The sequence below is a fragment of the Pangasianodon hypophthalmus genome, chromosome 1 (genome assembly GCF_027358585.1).
Source record: "Pangasianodon hypophthalmus isolate fPanHyp1 chromosome 1, fPanHyp1.pri, whole genome shotgun sequence".
NCBI classification, from domain to species: domain Eukaryota; kingdom Metazoa; phylum Chordata; class Actinopteri; order Siluriformes; family Pangasiidae; genus Pangasianodon; species Pangasianodon hypophthalmus.
Window position 1 is genome coordinate 4,148,388 of NC_069710.1, and position 13,685 is coordinate 4,162,072.

The 13,685-nt window shown below is 38.1% G+C and overlaps 1 protein-coding gene across 3 annotated transcripts in view; it reads right to left on the bottom strand.

The window, feature by feature from the left end:
• The window catches only part of LOC128317059 (collagen alpha-6(VI) chain-like), a 30,413-nt gene that overhangs the window by 15,378 nt on the left and 1,350 nt on the right, over positions 1–13,685 (bottom strand). For all 3 annotated transcript variants that reach the window (XM_053228962.1, XM_053228998.1, XM_053228931.1), the window contains exons 2-8: positions 9,154–9,241; positions 8,371–8,979; positions 4,652–5,236; positions 3,912–4,532; positions 2,291–2,911; positions 1,284–1,844; positions 529–1,086 (exon numbers count right to left, since the gene is read on the bottom strand). In XM_053228962.1, coding sequence (XP_053084937.1) covers positions 529–1,086; positions 1,284–1,844; positions 2,291–2,911; positions 3,912–4,532; positions 4,652–5,236; positions 8,371–8,979; positions 9,154–9,229 — 3,631 coding nt within the window. In that variant the 5' untranslated portion in view covers positions 9,230–9,241. The remainder of the gene's footprint in view (positions 1–528; positions 1,087–1,283; positions 1,845–2,290; positions 2,912–3,911; positions 4,533–4,651; positions 5,237–8,370; positions 8,980–9,153; positions 9,242–13,685) is intronic.

The following is a 13,685-nucleotide window of genomic DNA, read 5'->3' on the forward strand; positions in this document are numbered from 1 at the left end:
ATGTCTGCAGTACAATAAACAGAACAAAATCTCACATGCTCACACTTCTAAAAAATTGTGCTGTTTTGCAGTGCTTTATAGAAGGAGAATGTAAAAAATGTGCTATTTTCTATGTCTGTGGCTAACTGGTTTTTGTCAACATTTTTATCTCTACCATTTCCTTTTAAGGCTGTATGATGACTAAATAAACATTGCCTTTTCTTTACCATGGCCTATACTGTATGTTCTACCCATATGCAAAAAAATATATCCACAGTCTCAGAAAAAGGTTCCATTTAAAATCCAATTTCAGTTTGTTTCTATTCCAGTAGGTTCTATACAGAATCACTTTTAGAAAGCTAGAATTGTTAAGAATCTAAAGAACTATTGAGAAACTCTTCTTCCTAAGAAGGAAAACTAACTTTGGTTTGTTAATTAGTTACATAAATGGAATAAAATTTGTGAAAGAATGTTCATGATGTACATGTAAATGTAAATTATGATGTATGATGTAAATGATGTACATGAAATTATACGAGTATGGCTCACCATCAACAGAAGTGCAGATCTTAAGCAAGAGATCTTTATCTAGGAAGTCCAATGCATCGAAATCTCTTTCCAGATAAACATTGTCCTGAGTTCCGCTGATCTCTCGCAGTTGTGTGCTGTTAGCATTAAGTACTCCTATAGAATATATTGTAATGCCCTTTTCTCTGAGGGTTCGTGCAGGCTGAGCAACGGCATCTTGAGATTCGCCATCCGTGATCACAATGAGGATCTGTGGAGTGCCGGGACGACCTCCTTCTGGTGGATCAAAGTACTCTGACACGAAATGGAGTGCAAACCCAGTCATAGTGCCACCGCCCAGCTGCTGCATTTCATTAATGGCCTGCTGCATTTGGAGTTTGTCAGAAAATTTGTTGAGGGCAAATTCAGCCACTGATTGTGAGCTGAACTGCACTACTCCAACCTGTACACTACCCTTGCCAATTACAGACTTGGAAATTATGTTATTCATGAATTTCTTCATCTTTGAGAAGTCCTCAGGGTCAATGCTCCCTGAACCATCAACCAAAAATATGACATCTGCCAACATGTTCTTGCAGGCTATGAAATAGGGAAATACGTGATAGTCAACATAATCCAGAAAAGCAATTTTTAAAAATTAACACTCAAAATAAAACTATATATATATATATATATATATATATATATATATATATATATATATATATTAATGCATTTATTGAAAGCCTGAATTTATTGAATTAAATGTTTAAAAAATGCACATTCGACAAGCTTACCTTCATCTGAACAAATATCAGTAACAATTTCATTCTTGAGGGGTTTCAGTGCATCAAAGTTGGTGACAAAGTACATCCTCTTTGGGTCAGCTGATATCTCAAGGAGCTCCTGCTTATTTGCATCTTTCACTCCAATGGCATAGATGATCACCCCCTGTGCTCTCAGCTGTGCTGCTGGATCTTTAACTTTATCCTGAGACTTTCCATCAGTAATGACAATGAGAATCTCTTGAACCTTATTGCCACGAGTCCTTTCAGCCTCCTTAAAGAGTGGGCTCATGAAAGACAGAGCCTGTCCCGTCTGTGTGCCTCCACCTATCTGCTGAATGTTGTCCACCGCTCTTTCAAGCGAGACTCTGTCATTATACTCATCCAGTCTAAACTCTAGTGTGGGGTTACTTGCAAATTTCACCACACCCACACGGACCTGTTTTGGTCCAATAGTAAACAGGAGCAGAAACTCAAGAATAAACTTTTTCATGTCCTGAAAGTCTGATGGATAAATACTCCCAGAATGGTCAATTAGGAAATAGATGTCTGCTTCTTCTGTCTGGATACATCCTAAAATTGTAATATGTTTATATTATAAAAATGAATCCCAGAAGATAAGCTTAACTCTTGTGATAATGCTCCATCGTACTCGGAACTCAACCCAACCTCCAACATGCGAAAGTGATTTCCCTTTGCATCATTTTCTACTTGATAAAACTTTATGATATGCAGCTTTTAAGTTGTGAAAATGTATTTTAACAGCTTTTTAAGTTTAGATTTGTAACATAATTTCATTCTTGTCAGCCCATTTTTACTAATGTGACCATTGTGACAGAGGCTAGCCATACAAATATGACCTTGTTCTGGGCATCCATATTTTTCTGAGCTGAAGCACTGGAATGTGTTTAGATTAGAACCAAGGAAACTTGACTTGGAACTTTCTGAGTTCTGAGTACAATGGATTGCACATTAGCTAAACTGTTATGATTCATAAGGGTGATGGTGTAATGTCTTACCTTGCTTTAAACTGTACCTAACAGACTTGTCAACCGTTGAACGGACAACATTGTTACACAGAGTCTTCCTCAGTATTTTTTCCATTGTATTAAGCTTAGCAAAGCTCTCCACACTGAACACAAACCTCTCAGGAGGATAAGATGCAATCTCTTTCAGCTGTTCCACATTATCTTTTGTGACTCCTAAGGCATAGACCTGGACGCCACTGCGCCTTAGCTGAACAGCCTGGTATGTGACATTACCCAAGGAGTCCCCCTCTGTTATGACCACAGCAATCTGCTGCACTCCTAAGGCACGGCGGCTGCCCGTGTCCTTGGTGAAGAGTTTCTCTCTTGCAAACTTCAGCGCCTTGTCAGTGTTGGATTCCCCACCCCTAAAGGGCAAAAGCTTAATGTACTGCAGGATGTCTTCTTTGTCATCAAAAGTGTTTAGGTAGAAGTCAGCTGTGGGTGTGTCACTGTACAGGACCATTCCAACCCGCACACTGTCAGAGCCATCAATCTGCAAGCCATTAATCATGCGGTGGAGAAAGTTACGGACCAGCCTGAAGTTTGAAACAGTGATGCTGTCCGACACGTCCACAATAAACACTATATCAGCCAGTGGAGTTGACTTGCAGTCTGTGATGCAAAAAGAGAAACATATCATTTTAATATGAATCTAGTTAATTGTTGTAGTGAATCATGTTCATTTTGGTCAGGTACCCAAATAGAAGTAGAAACTGTTTTATAACTGAATTATCAGTCTTCTTTCAGAGTGCCTTTGCATTTCTGTGTAAGAACATCAGCAAAATCCTGTGTGGAATTGACACTTGCAGCATTTATTTATGTTTCTACAACAGCTAGTTCCAGTGAATTAATTTGATTGGAGAAGCAGCATTCCAAGAATGCTGATATTTAGTACAGCAACACTGAGACATTTCACTGTTTGTATTAATCTGCTCATCTGTGTTTGCTACTTAAATTTCCAATTCGAGCAGAAGTTTGTTTCATTGAAACCATTACTACAGTTACTACAGCCTGTCAGTCAGTCTTTGGTTGGCATGGCAACATGCAACACTGTATCCAGCTGTGGCTTCTTTGGGAACTATTTTCATTGATGGAGCAAAAATAAACAACATATTTGTCTATACTGTGTCTGAAATGTGAGTTTCTTGATATTAATTTCTTGTTTATACAGCTGGTAAAAAAGCAATATCACACTTGCAGTGCTGTTGTACTGAATATCAGCATGGCTGTGAATTGGCCATAGACAGGTATGTTACGAGCTGATGTTCAGTACAACAGCACTCTTGCTTGGGTGATACTGCTTAATTAGCTAATGTCCAAATCTCTAGTGTAAATAGTCTAATTTTACACAAGGGATTGTAATGTGCTACCTTGTATATGTGTGTTTAGTTTAAAGAATTTCAGTAACAGTGGTGAAAAATTTATCTGACATTTTGACATTTTGACATTTTGTTAAGTGATATAGTATGAACATTGTTTAATTTTGGAAAGGTAATTTGTATCCTATAGAAAATTGCTGTTTACACTATAACTGTAATTGAGATGTAATTGTCACTGTAATTTTCATCTCAATCAATTATTTTGTCATTTTTAAAAATAAGGACAAGCTGACCTCCAGTTACTTTGATCGTTTCCTTAGTGTCAATGATAATCTTCACATCTTGTGTTATTTCTGTGGCATTTTTTTTTCTTGCAGCATAGACTAAAGGAACACCCTGTGTGCCAAGTACTCTCTGTTGAGGAAAGCCACGTGGACCAAGTATTCCAGGTTGATCAGGTGAAAAGTCCAGGGCTAGTTCTTTGCTGAAGTCAACATTGACAAGAGTCACTTCCTCGTCCTTTAATGCACGAACAGCTCTAAGTACATTGTCATTTGATTCTCCGTTGCTTACCACCAGCAGGTACTGCTTATTGCCTTGAGCAAGTCGGCTGCCTGCTGCAGTGGTGAGGAGGTTAGTGCGCACATAATCCATTGCCTTTCCAAGTTTGCGCTGCCCAGTGCCTCTGAGTCGGAATTTGCGGATGAGTGCAAGTGCTTCATTTTTAGTTTTGTAAGCATCGAAACGAAATTCCACTGAAACGTCTTCACCAAACTGAGCCAAAGCCATCTGATTGGATGTACTCCCCACGTTAAGTTGATTGGCTAGGTGATTTAGCAACTGTATCACCTTTTGGGTCTGTTCGACTGAGCTGTCCACCAACACAAGCACATCTTTAAACTTTGGAGCTAGAGCTGAAAGAGATAACAGTATAATAGTGAAATAACTGGTTTCAGCAGTGGTGGACTGCAGTATATTATTAAAGAGGATAATGATTGGGAAGGTATATTTGAAATGGTGAGTACAACATTACCTTCTTGCTGGGCCGCCACAGAAATACACACTTTGTCTACTGTACTGGTGGTTGCTTTCAGCAGCTCCTCGTAGTCAGTGAAACTCAGTACAAAACGCTGATGTGGTTTGTTAGCAATGGACTGCAGGTCTGTAATGCTGGCTGCACCAACCCCAATGGTGAAGATTAACACCCCCTTTCTCCGAAGCTTCATGGCTGGAATCTCCATGTCATCAGTGGATTCACCATCTGTGATCACCACAGCAATCTGTGGCACATTCTGATTGATCCGACTGCCACCTGATTTTGTGAAGTAATTATTTAGGATAAAGTTGAGAGCTTTTCCTGTTTCAGTGCCTCCTCTCAGGTAGGTGAGTTTGTCTACCTTCTCCAGCAGGTCATTCTTGTCTGCATACTCCCCCAACAGGAACTCTTGTCGAGGTTCATTACTAAACTGTGCCACTCCTACTCTGACTTTATCAGGCTTAACATTAAGACCCATTATGAATGTGTGCAGAAACTGCTTCACCTTCAGGAAGTCTGCATCACCAATGCTACCAGAGCTATCCACAAGGAATACAATGTCAGCCAAATTAGCCTTGCACCCTAGAGATAAAAACACAAGAATAACACACATTGTTTAGTTAATTAATATCATAATTTAATTATTTAAACAGTTTAGTTATATAAACTTATCACAAGGCACCCACACTTTGCTAGTGTTGCTGTGCTTGACAGGGGAGAGAGAGAATGCCATCCCTCCCACCCAGAGAGCACGGCCAGTTTTGCTCCTGGCCACAGATGTCATTGTCAGGATTCAAATTCGTGATGTGTAGACAACAGGGCGGACATTTTTTCTGTTGCGCATTGTATATGTACAGCCATTCCATGATTAGTGAAATGCATTGTGGTGGCCACACTTAGTTGCATAATGTGTACCTTTGGTCACAATTGCAGGAGAACTCTGCATTGAACTGAATAGCATGTGCCACAGCAAAGTGGACAGGTAGCATCATAGTGAATGCATGACGCATTTTAATGAATTTTTATTAATTTTGTTATTAATGTAACATTTTCTATATTCCTCACTGCTTATATGATAAAGAAGGTGCTGTTTTATTTTCAGTGGCTTTGGGACGTATTCAGTCCCCTTCACTTTTTTGCACACTTTATTGTATTATAGATTTAATTTAAAAATGATTGATTTACTTTATTTTTTCTGTTTCTACACACTGTAATCCATAATGAGAAGTGAAAACATGCTTTTAAAATATTTTTAAAAAAATTTTAAAAATCAAAAACAGAAATATCTCATTTAGCTAAGTGTTCAGACTCTTGGTTAAAACATTCCAAACTGAGCTCAAGTACATCCTGTTTGTTGACTATTTTGAGATGTCTCTAGACTGAGACTCGAGTCCACTTGGGGCTAATTCAAATGATTTGACATGATTTTAAAAGGCACACAGTTGGGGCATCTAATTGTGTCCAGAAATAGATCTGGACCTGAGTATAAAACCATTCCTGCTTTGGAATAGATGAAGTATGAAACCACCAGGGGTCTCATTTATCAAAGCATTTGTACAACAATTCTAAATGAGTAAGAACCGCCTGTACACATATGGAAATAGTAGTCACAGCATTATTTATCACAGCATTCATCACAACTTTGTATACACAGCTGTACATAGTGGATGTTGATAAACTCCATATGTTCTGCTCATACAAGGCCACACTCAGTTGCATAAAGAAACGCCCCCAAATCAACATATATGGTAAACAAATTCTCTTTAAAAAAAAAAAAAAAAAAACAGGAGCCTGCTTGTGGTCTTGTTTTTTGCTGATGATATGGCGTATGATAAAAGGTCTAAGAAAGTAAGCTTCTCCGATACTGTGAAGCTATTGTTGCATGAAGTAAAAAAAGGATTATCTGGCACTTTTAAAAGCCCTTTGACTAAGGAATAAATATGAAGTAGTATTTTAGATTTTGTGGCTACATGTTACTGTTAATTACATTCAGAAAAGCTGAGATGGTATGAGACTCTCCACTATTTTTGGCTTTTCCTCTGTCATGTTTGGAAATGTAATGTATTGCAGCGTGAGTGATATGAATGCATATAAGAGAGAAGAATTCAAACTGTGGGGCAGAAATTGCAGGGGGGTGCCAGTGAAGGATATGTAAAATACCAAAAAATAAATATTAAATGTGTCAGTCCTGCCAACCTTTATGCATTCTGCATAGGAGCTCTGTATTTTAACATCAGATTATGCTAGTTTTCACTAACTTATTTGCGAAAAGAGCAGACAAACTCAAAACATATTTTTTCCATGTTTTGAGTTTATCAATGTGAAATAAAATCTATCAATCTGTGCTCTACATAGCTCACATTAGACAAGTATATAGTAAGTATATAGTTATCATCAGTTAACTATATTTATTAGAGATTAGAATGGCACTATAGTTTTCTCCCGAAAGAGAAAAAAGACAAGAAAATTTAGACCAGGAACAAACACAAGTGGTTTGTAAAAAGATTATAATGAAAATGTTACTGTGTTATTATTATTATTATTACTGTGTTACTGTTTACTGCATTTACTCCGCCACCTCCACACACATACACACAGAGGGCAGGACTATGCATTATTATTATATACTATGCATGTATTACAGCACTTATTTTCTTGTGCACATGCACAAACCTCCATACGTTCCCTCACTCATTGGAATAAATTATTTTAATGGAGTCACACAACACATTTTCAAGTGGTGGAATGTGACTGACAACAAAACACAATGCATATATTAATTTCTTGTTGCCAGTTTGGTGACACGTTGCTCTTTTAGCCGCATTTTCACAACTAACTGGTGCTCAAATGAATGAAGGAGTACTTCTCACAATTATTGAAACATAGGACCTGTACTCAAGGCTCTAATAAGAGTTAATAATAAATTTCCACACAAAAAAAAGGTGGATGCCTAAGAGATTTAAAATTGTTAATCGATTTAATTCTGTTTAGATCACTGGTTACTTCCAAATGAGGGTGAAGATTTGTTACTATAAGAAACTTGTATTTAGAATTTCTCTTATGGTCGAAAGCCTATATAATTTCAGTTTGCACCTATATTCTAGAAGGGCAGCTCCACCTTTTATTTGTGATCACTGGGCTAAATAATGCTTATATAAAACAAATCTTTTATTAAGAAAACTGTATCAGCCATGTGTCCAGAAATTGTACAGAACACCATGTTTATTTAACATTAATGAAACTTGAAGACCATGGATTAACACAGCAATTCCTGAATAAAGATAAATAAACTTCTTGATAAGGACATAACTGCAGTAACCCCAGTCATTCTTGGTCAATTATTAATGATTAATTAGAAATTAATCTTTTATTAGAGGTTAGAAATTACAGTTGTTGCCAGCAATATGGAAAGGAAATTATCCTTTTGGTATCATCCTGGACTCATATAGTGAGGCAGTGGACTGTATTTTGAGTCTTGGGCTGAAAGTGCAACAAGCCCCTACGGACTGATATAGGTGATGAGATGCACGATGACAGTAAATTTAAAAAATTGTTTCGACTTTGTTGTTTTGTAATATCTGCCACATCCTTCATTCCCACTCCTTTAAAATACACAAACACATTCCTGACTTACTAATGGGTTGTCTGAGATCTGTGGGAAACAGTAACTATCGAGTAATAAGCAAAACATAAAGCATATCAAAGTGCTACTTTACCTTGTGGCACCTGAGACACTTGACGTGTAGCTTCCTCCACTGTTGTACAAAGCAGCTGGATGAAACTCTGGGAGATTCCTTGCAAAGCTGTGAAATCAGACACACCATAGATGTGCTTCTCATGTGGCTTAGTGGCAATTTCCTTCAGCTGCTCCATATCAGCATCTTTAATACCAATGGCATAAAGAATGATTCCCTGGCGCTTCAGGTCCTGTGCATGTGGCTCTACATTGTCCTGTGACTGTCCATCTGTGATAACCACGGTAATTTGAGGAACTCCATCTTCTGCACGACTTCCTGCTTCTTTCACAAAGTGCTGCTTCAGCAGGAAACTTAACCCTAATCCAGTCTTGGTGCCACCTCCTTTGTATGGGAGAGTTGTGATGTGGTCAAGAATCTTCTGCTTGGTTTCAAAGCTGTTAAGGTAGAATTCAGTGTGGGGTGAATTGCTGTACTGCACTAGGCCGATTTGAACCTTGTCAGGACTCACATCAAAACTGTTCACCAAAGTGAAAAGAAAGTCACGGATCTTCTGGAAGTTTTCTGTGCCAATGCTCCAAGAACTATCCACCAGGAAGACAATATCAGCCAATGCTTCCTGTGTGCATACTGGCAAAGGAAAAAGTCCAGGTCACTTCTACAGTATGACTGTTTTTTAAATAAAAGCCTTTTGCACTGTTCAGGTCCAATAAACAATATTTTTTCTTTATCCGTTTCCTCTTTAAATTATTCCATTACTTAAATTAAAATGGCATGCTATTCACTTGTGTGAACTGTACATACCTGTTTTCTGTGCACTGCTCACAAGGAAACCTGATGCTAAAATAAAGAGAGGCAGCAGTCCTTTTATTTCCCCCATGGCCTCAGTGATCTAACGGGCAAATGAAGAATAATAACATTATATTCATATCATTTGCACAGTATGTCAAGACATACAGTATGTACATTGAAATGCATGTGGAGAGGCTCGGCTAAATTGCTAACATGAAACATAATTCACACTGAATGTCTGGAAATGAAGTTGGAAATGAATACATACTGCATGACATTAAAGCCAGTTTGTGGGTATCAAACACCATTCAAAAGCCATACAGAAAACTGGCTCTTAAACTATAACTAAGAAAATCACAAACATATGATGTCTAATAATCTATTACATATCTGAAACTAGGTCAGATTTTGCTCTTTGGAAATGGCATGTTTTTTTTTTTTTGATGTAGACCAAAATAGAGACATGTGGCAGCAGTTTCCCCATCCTGACCATCTGTGTGATCTGTGTAACACTGGGAAAAATAAGGCCAGTGCTACATTAAATTACTTGTGAATTCCAAGCATAGCCTTGAGGTTCCAAAGAACCACAAAGACAAGCACTGGAGCACATGCCTCCAGTTGCAGAGAGCTCACAACTCAAAAAGTAATATTTATATTTTATATCATTCTGGCAATATATTTTGTTAATATTCTAGATTTCTATTAAAGATTCAGGATTTAAGATTTCATTTACTTTAAAAGGTAATAATTCGAGCTAAACATCTTGACAAAGGTCCCAGAAAACATTCCAGTAATCAGTGGTTCAAGTCTTGCCCCCAGTTTTCAAAACATTGTTCTTTCTTTGAAGTTGTTGTTGCATTTGTTTTCAACAACGTTTTCAAGTCCTTAAGCATAACCCAGCATAAGTGAAGTGACGTGTGGCCAAGTATGGCAACCCAATTTTCGCAACCAAGCGCACACACACAGTAGTGAACACGCACCCGGAGCAGTGGGCAGCCTTTTTTGCTGCGGCGCCCGGGGAGCAGTTGGGGGTTCAGTGCCTTACTCAAGGGTCTCACCTCAGTTGTGGTATTGAGGGTGGAAGAGAGCACTGGTCATTCACTCCCCCACCTGCAATCCCTGCCAGACCTGAGACGCAAACCCACAACCTTCAAGTCCAACTCTCTGACCATTAGGCCACAACCTACAACTTGAACAAGCACCTATGGAGTTATATCTAAGGATAGACATCTTTACTGAAAGTATTAGCATGGGGATGTGAGATATTTGGCATTGCCACCTACAGCATAATTCTAGGAGAACTATTGCACATACAGTATATGCTAAATGTATATCGGTCTATTCATAATGGAGATTGAACTACTTAATTAAATGTTGTGCACAATTTCTTTGGATGAGGAAAAATAAACCAAAACATGGGCAAGATTCTATAAAATTCAAAACATGAAATGGCAGAGTGAACATAAAGCAGTTAAATATTGAGTAGCTAAGCATAATGATTTCATGACTAACATTTCCAATAGATACACTAATCTGCACTAAACTAAACTGCTTGTGTCTTGCTACATTGTATGCAAAAAAAAAGATGAAAACTCTTAATGGCCTCTCCAGGTTTCTGTACCATTCTCACTAGCCAATCACTGATTCGATGATCATGGCTTTCATTCTTGATATATCTGCCCTTTCCGAGCAAAATGGGCTATACTACTCAGGTTTTCATGTTGGCCTATTTGGAATTCTGGCATACTTCATCTTATGTTGGATTTTTAAATGCAGTTAAATCAGTGTCTGAAGTAGCAGGCCATATTAATGCTTTATCAGTCCCATAGGGCCAAAGTCAAAGTTTTTGAGTTTAATCCATCTTATCCTTATGTTAAATGAAGGTTTGATACCAAGAGCAGGAAAAACCACGTTAGATTGCATTCATTTTCTCCTGCTTTTGAGCTTCCGATTCCTTTTTTAATTTAAAAAATTACAAAAACTGTAAATGGCAAACTTTAAGAACAGCCATGTTTTTTGTAGAAATGTGGGACCAAAAGATTGACCTAAAGAAACAGAGGAGATTATCGAGACCACCCTCACATGAGACATTGTCCCCCTTTCAGCATTGACAAAGAAGCTCTCTGTCCCATAAGCCAATGAGAGGAAACAGGTTAAATATTAGGACCTGGCAGAGAAGTGCTGCTGCAAGGTAATTTGCAGACCAGTTCCTCAGAAGAGCTCACAGTCAGCTTGGAATGATAAAGTAAATAGGAACAAAGCTATTAGGAGTGCCTTCTCAGAGGCAGCAGACAAAACCTTCTAGTATGGCTGTGGATTAAGAGGAGCAGCCAGCGGTATGTGTTAGTAGGACACTAACCAACTTTAATCAACTCTGGCTGAGTCATCTGGGAAAGAGTGTGATGTGTAAAGGACAGAAAAACGCAATTCTATTAACATTCTATTCTATTCTATGAGCTTGTGATGATGTTAAGCTACAGATGTTCCTCGTCCTTATATACCTGGCTGCCTCCTACATCGCAGACATCACTTTGGTCTTTCTGCTTCTGATTCCTTTCTTAATTAAAACAAGTCTATAAATTACAATCTTTAAAAACAGACATGTTTTTGTGAAAAGGTAGAAAGATGTGGACAAAGCACAACACAATGTGCACTCACCAGCCACTTTATTAGGAACATCCGTACACCTGCATATTCATGCATTTACTGAATTAGCCAATCATGTAGCAGCAGTGTAATGTATAAAATCATATAGATACAGGTCAGGAGCTTCAGTTAATGTTATTCTCAAACATCAGAAAAAATGGGGAAAAAAATGTTATCTCTGTGACTTTGGCCAAGGCATGATTGTTGGAGCCAGATAGGCTGGTATTATTACAGAAACTGCTGATCTCCTGGGATTTTCATGCACAACAGTCTCTAGAGTTTGTGCAGAATGATGCAAAAACAGATAACATCCGATAAGCAATTGTTCTTGTTGATGAGAGAGGTCAGAGGTGAGAGATGGCGGCTACAGTAACTCAATTAACCATGGTTTACAAATGAGCAGTAAAGCATCTTGGAATGCACAACACGTTGAACTTTGCATTGGAATGGATGTTCAACTGACCAGTTTCAGTGAACCTGTGCCCACTATAGCCTCAGACCCCTGTTCTTAGCTGACAGGAGTGAAACCTGATGTGATCTCCTGCTGGTGCAGCCCATCTCCCTCAAGGACTGATATATTTTGTTTTCTGAGATGCTTTTCTGCTCACCATGGTTGTAAAGACTTCCATACTATAGACTTCCTGTCAGCTCAAGCCAGCCTGGCCATTCACCTCTGACCTCTCTCATCAACAAGGTGTTTCTGCCCACTGAGTTGACGCTAACTGTATTTTTTTTTTTTTTTAACTTTTGCACCATTCGTTGTGAACTCTCTATTCTGTTGTGTGTGAAAATCCCAGGAGATCAGCAGTTTCTGAAATACTCAATCCAGCCTGTTTGGCACCAGCAACCATTCCACGGTTACTGAGGTCACATTTTTCCCCTATTCTGATGTATAAATGAGCGGGTGTAGATTAAGAACAAGTGTAGATTAATACTTTTTTCACTATGTTTTACAAGGGTTTACATTTTAAATAGTTGACAAGCATCATTGCAATGCAGCAGTACATCTACTAAGTAGTGAACAGAAGAGTGAGTGCAAATCATGTAATGTAGAACGTACGATTATATCAATTTTTTTTCTATGAAACTTCTATGAAACTTATGAAATCCGTGAAATTAACCACAGCATGTCATGAGACGGATCCCTGCTTCCTGTCACTCCCAAATACCAAATAAAAGTCCTAAGGAAGCTCATAATTATGCCTTATTATGTTTATCAGTGCACAGTGCACACACACACACAGAGAGAGAGAGAGAGAGAGAGAGAGAAAGAGAGAGAGAGAGAGAGAGAAAGAGAGAGAGAGAGAGAGAGACCTCAAACCCATTCTACTTATAAGGGCATTAGTTTGCAGTATGTCCTGTCCAGTTCAGTGTGTACACAAAAAACAAGGAGCAAAAGATAATTTAAAAAAACGGAGCAATCTTTTCAACCGTTAAAAGGAAAGACATAGGAAATGATATTTGCACAGCATTTTTTTCTTACATTTCTATGGTAGTTTCTTTCTTGTGTTTCAAAAGCTGTATCTATGTGTGATGGGTGTATTTATATTTTACATTCTAAGCTTTTTAAAAACTCTTTAAACTCTCATTAACAGCTGGTTCTGTTTGTACAAGCAACTTGTTTAAAAAAAAAATTTAGGCTGCGAAACGAGCAAACTATATACTTCCTGCACAGATGTATGGCATTTCTACATCAGTACAAGTGTGGTCTATCTAGATTAAACTAAGTCCAGTCGGTCTTTGTTTATAAGGATGGGTGAAACTTCATCCTGCTGTTTAGTTTACAAGCCTTTTAAGTAAACATCCTAACCTCTTAAAGACTCAATAATATCTCAGTTGTTTCAAACAAAACTGCAGATTCCTTCTAAGTGCAGAAATCGTGGAATGTTATCTGGCTT